Source organism: Coffea eugenioides, chromosome 2 (genome assembly GCF_003713205.1).
Source record: "Coffea eugenioides isolate CCC68of chromosome 2, Ceug_1.0, whole genome shotgun sequence".
Taxonomy (NCBI): domain Eukaryota; kingdom Viridiplantae; phylum Streptophyta; class Magnoliopsida; order Gentianales; family Rubiaceae; genus Coffea; species Coffea eugenioides.
Window position 1 is genome coordinate 16,154,091 of NC_040036.1, and position 5,252 is coordinate 16,159,342.

General features: G+C 32.6%; 1 protein-coding gene across 1 annotated transcript; it reads left to right on the top strand.

The window, feature by feature from the left end:
* The first annotated feature begins 3,972 nt into the window (after positions 1–3,972).
* LOC113763753 (monothiol glutaredoxin-S6-like) lies at positions 3,973–4,763 on the top strand. Its single transcript, XM_027307669.1, has one exon. The coding sequence runs from the start codon at positions 4,194–4,196 to the stop codon at positions 4,500–4,502; it is 309 nt and encodes a 102-aa protein (XP_027163470.1). The 5' UTR covers positions 3,973–4,193; the 3' UTR covers positions 4,503–4,763.
* Positions 4,764–5,252: the final 489 nt, after the last annotated feature.

Genomic DNA, 5,252 nt, shown 5'->3' on the forward strand with positions numbered 1-5,252 from the left:
AGAATTGAAAAAAATCATTAAATAATACACGTGATATTTTATAGCGAGGCCCTGCACCCTTAGGGCGCCTAACAAGAAAAAAAAACAGAGAGATACTGTTATATCTAGGTATTTCATCAACTTGGACTAAGGTAGTCATATTAGCCATGCAAAAGTCCATCGATTTCACTCCCCAAATTAGTGTATCAGGAGACTTTGGTTTCTCTTGGCGGAAGAGGTGATAGTTTATCCTGAGAGAAGATCGCAAGACTAAGCAAATGGCCTTAGCTAGTACTCTTTTCAATTTGGATTATTCTTTAACATGCCAGGCAAAAGCAATTTTTCTTCGAAATGGTATGCAAAAATTGAAATTTTCACTTCAATTGGTCTGAATGGGGTTTGGTTCTCAGTTGTCTAAGTCATGTGTTACCATAAGCTGGCCTCGATTAACAAGAATGTTTACTTTGGAAAAAATTGATAAATCAATTAATTTTAACCACAATTTAAAAAAAAAAAAAAAAAAAAACTGGAAGAACAAAACAATAGAGGTTAGTCTGTCAGACAACCACAAGACCACCCTATCCCATGCCGAAGCACGAACTAGGAACGATCCTCCACTTCTCAGTCAAGAACAGCAAATATGAACTGGGCATCTTTTGTTCGTTGCAAGAAAAAAAAAATCTAGAATGGCTTTTCCTTGATTAACTTTTCCTCGAGAATCAAATTGTTATGGGATTTTTAAGGGAATGAGGCTTTTCATGTCTATTAAGTCATATGGTTTTTTATATGTTCGCAAGCAATCCACAATTGTAACTTCTAACTCAAAAACAACGGGATGTTGAATGGCTTATTGCTAATAAAACTCACATTTAGTGAGACTCAAACTCATATTTGTAGACTTCTACTTTTTTGTGTCTCAACCTTGGACTGCATACTAAAATCTTATGGAGTCTATAAGTTGTATCTTAACATATGAAAGAAAAGGAAAAGTTTAAATTCTCTTTTCATTTCATTTTCTTTCAGTTAGCAACAATAAGCGTATAACCACCCATATAGAGGAAGACACATATTTATACTTCTTCCGTTCTATTTTGATAGTTTTATTTTTATTTTTCATCTATTTCAAATTATAGTCCAACTTTCAATTCAAGAATATATTTAATTTTTAATTTCTCCAAAATACCCTTAGTTAATATACTTCATTATCAGTAAATATAATCTACCTTATTTAATACAATCAACTTTTCCACTTGATATATGTCTTGAATGGTGTAATATACCATTATTATTGTTGTTATAATTAATGTAAAGGTATAGTGATTACTGATACTCTTAATATTAATATAAAGGTATTTAGAAAAACATTAGGTCAGATTTACTTTCCAACAAAATTAGCTAATTTTTCTTAAAACTATATGAGAAAAATCTCAAGACTATTAAATGGGATGGAATGAGTAGAAAATTAATTACAATCCATAATAGAAAACCTTTTGTTCATGAAGTCTTTACCGTGGTTGTTTTCAATCAATACACTTGGGCCTAATTGACAAATTCATTTTAAATTAATCTTATTATGGACAGTCCAAAACTAAGCAACATACGACTTAAGTTGTAGAAACAAACTAAAAGATGGCCCACTTTTATGATTTTAAGAATTTTCATATTTGTGTCTATCATTTAGCAATTTTGTGATTTTAGATCGGTTGTTTGTAGATAGACTCTAATCTTATATACACTTTTAGGATATATACTGTCACAATTATTTGTATATATATATATATATATATATATATATATATATACACACACACACACTATCAGGATATATGCAAAATTTTGAATTTCAAATTCAGATTAAGATTTGTTGTCATACATCCAACATCCAATTCTGATAATTATACACTGCCAATGTATAAAAAATAATTTATTTATTTTAGGAAATTGATATCCATGCGTCCATTTTAGGCTCTTGCACTCCAATCCACTCACTAAATAACATGCCTCTAAGGAGTGCAAGAAATTAATTTTGGAGTGCAAATATCACTTCTATTATTTTATGGTATCTAAATGCACAATGTCACATTAGTGCTAATTGGGCTTTCGAATAAAACAACGAACAAATTCAGCCCCTCAAGTTTTTAAATAAGATACTTCTATCCCTTTTTTTAAAGATACCCATACCTTCTCGATCCTTACCAATTAAACACAAATATTTGAGAATTGATTAAGTACTACAACAAGAAATCACGCTCTTGAACTACATGTTGACGTTAATTAGCTCTTAAAATTGAAAGAAAAACATTAACTCAAAATGACATATATCATAGCAACGTTGATTACCACGCATATTAACAGTCTAAAGTATTCCAAATATTTTAATTGGATTTTTCTTTGATTATGGAGGTTGGCAGCTACATTTTATTCTCTTCTAGTATCAGAATTGGAGAATTTTCGAGATTTGCATATGTAAAACTGTTAAAGATAAGGTGTGCAAGTCATCCTCGGCAATATAATGTTATTTTTCTCACAGAATATATGCCTCACGCCCCAACTCCAGGTTGTGAGTTGTTTGTCATTTGTTGACATGGAACTAAATAAAGGAGAAGAAAAGAAAAGATGGTAGAGTTATATAGATGAACTTGGCTTGAAGTGAAAAAGAATAAAGTGCTTGGCTATAAATTCTTTAAAAAATCTAAAGATGTATTGGAGATATATTACAAAATGGCAAAAATAAATAGTTATTTAGCTCATAGGAGCATGTCCTCAATATAAAAGAAAACTCCCTTAATGGTTTAACTAAAGAAAATGGCTCGATTTTTGCAAAGCATGCAGCTTTTAAGTTTCAATATGTACACAAAAAGAAAAACAAAAATGAGAGAGAGAAAAATAGAAGAAGAATAAGAACCCGAGGCAATGGTGCGCTATCTTTGATATCTGTCATCTAGTTATCCCTCTAACGTGCTTTAAAATTTGAAAAGAAAATGCATGATGTGATTTCTATGCTTTTTCATTTTAAATTTTTTTTTGTAGACTCGACCCTTGGAATCATTAAATAATTTTTTGAAGAAACATTGTGTGAGATGGGAAGGATATGTGATGGGATCTTCTATATATTATTGTTCGATCTATTTATCATGTAGAGAAGTCTAGAAAGGCATCATTTTGTGTAAGAGGTAAATTTTGCTCAGAAATGGAGAATCTGCTACAACCCTTCTTTATACCTTCTTTTCGATTTTGTAATGGATTTCTAAACCATAACACCATTGTGGTTTAGCCTAAATCTTTTATGCTGCTTCCAAATTGGGTTGGTAGCAGGGAACCCTTTCGTTTATTAAGCCAAAAAAAAGGACCGGGGTGATAAGGGGCCAATCAACCTTGATAAACAACAAACTTTGATGAAAGAATTTCATTTTCTTAGTGATAAGGGGTCTAAGGTATTTGGAAATTTGGGAGTTATCTACTTGAAAAAGGAGAGATAGGAACATATTCATACACACTATTGTCCTTAAAACACAGTCAAAACTATTGTGCCCGAACAGTCAAAGGAATTACATTCTGTTCACTTGGAGAAGTCCAATGTCTTGTATACTATTTTTCTGGCCCGAGTTTTGCAAATGTGAGTGGTGTTTGGCAAATGGCTATTAGGGCCTGGAGTGGGTATCAAGATTAATAATAATTGTTATCTATTGTTTGATAGATCATCACGGGCATCATTCAATAGAAATGAAAGTGTTACATATTGTCCCTTATCATCTCCCATTTATTATTTGGCTTTCAAATTGATTAACTTGTTAATAAAATGACATATATTCCAGTTCTAAACCAAACATATTGAATAATCTAACTGAATTCAGAAGCCATAGTACACCATCCTGACCATGGAATCTTTCTAGTAAAATTAAGGAAAAGACTATTATCATCTACGACTACTTTCGGCTTTCAATGTTGTCAGCATGTTGACGCAACTTAAGATTCTTTGTTGTCTGAGACAGATCAAACCTTTATTGTGTTTGTATCGCAGCTGATATTATCCAAGAATCAACTTTAGAAGCAAAATGATCTTACAGATATTCGTATTTTTCCTGCTCGAGAAGGAAACTATAGCAGTCCATCATCTTTATTTCTCTATATATGCCTTTATGAAATTCAGATATTTCTGAAACCAAGACTTAAACTTCCTCTGATCAAATAATAATTCAAAACTTTTTAGTAGAATGGAAACAGTGAGGAGATTGGGGTCAGAAAAGCCAGTTGTGATCTTCAGCAAGAGCAACTGCTGCATTTCCCATGCTATCAAGATGCTGATAAGAAGCTTTGGGGCGAATCCTACGGTTTGTGAGCTTGATCATCACCCGAAAGGAAGGGATATTGAGAATGCATTGCTAACATTAGGATGTAATCCTAGTGTTCCTGCTGTTTTCATAGGGAAGCTATTTGTTGGCGGTTCCACTGAGGTTCTGAGCCTCAACATTCGAGGCAAGTTGAAACCATTGCTTATCGAAGCCAACGCTATATGGATGTGATTGTACTTAAGGCACCATCTGCATATTTCAGCCTCGGTCTCTTTTCTGATTCTGTTCCCTTTTTCCTCCCCTTTTGCAATCTTTAGGTGAGAAGGGTTTTGTCATGAAGATACAGCAGTTGCACTAAGCCAACGTTTTGATCAACTTTGAGTCTCTTTTAGCTGTGTAATAATATCGAGTTAGAGTTAGATATGTCAGTGTGTAAGTGCATTTACAGTTTTCCAGTAGTGCAAGGAGGAGAAACAACTTTAGGTGATTATCTTATCGCATACTTTGATAAATAAGACTCTTTTTAATACAACTGTTGATTGGGTTACTTAAACTTGAATGCAGGATATATTCCCGTAGAGGTGAGCTTCAAATGCAAAAATTGTGCTCGACTCATTTTCGTTCATGTTACTTCAAATTAATTCAAACTATATGGTAAATCAGTTACAAAAGATGAAACTGAATAGTTGCTTAGCTCCTAGGAGCATAGTTATTAAATCTAGTCCGAAAACCGACCCCACAAAGTATTGATTCAAAGGATTTTTTTTTTGAAAGATTGATTCAACAGATGATTTAGTGATTGAACCATGCATATATAAGCATAAAAAAAAATACTAGTAGATTAAAATATCTAAAATAATATAATTATCGAATCAATAGTTAAACTAGTGATTTTCTTAATTTATTAGTTGAACCAACGAATCATTAAGCCTACTTTAGAGGGTGGTCCAACTGAGTCGAGGGACCTGATGGGGACTGAAC

Excerpts from the sequence above, each read along its gene's own strand:
- LOC113763753 (XM_027307669.1), top strand. The coding sequence starts at position 4,194 with ATGGAAACAGTGAGGAGATTGGGGTCAGAAAAGCCAGTTGTGATCTTC.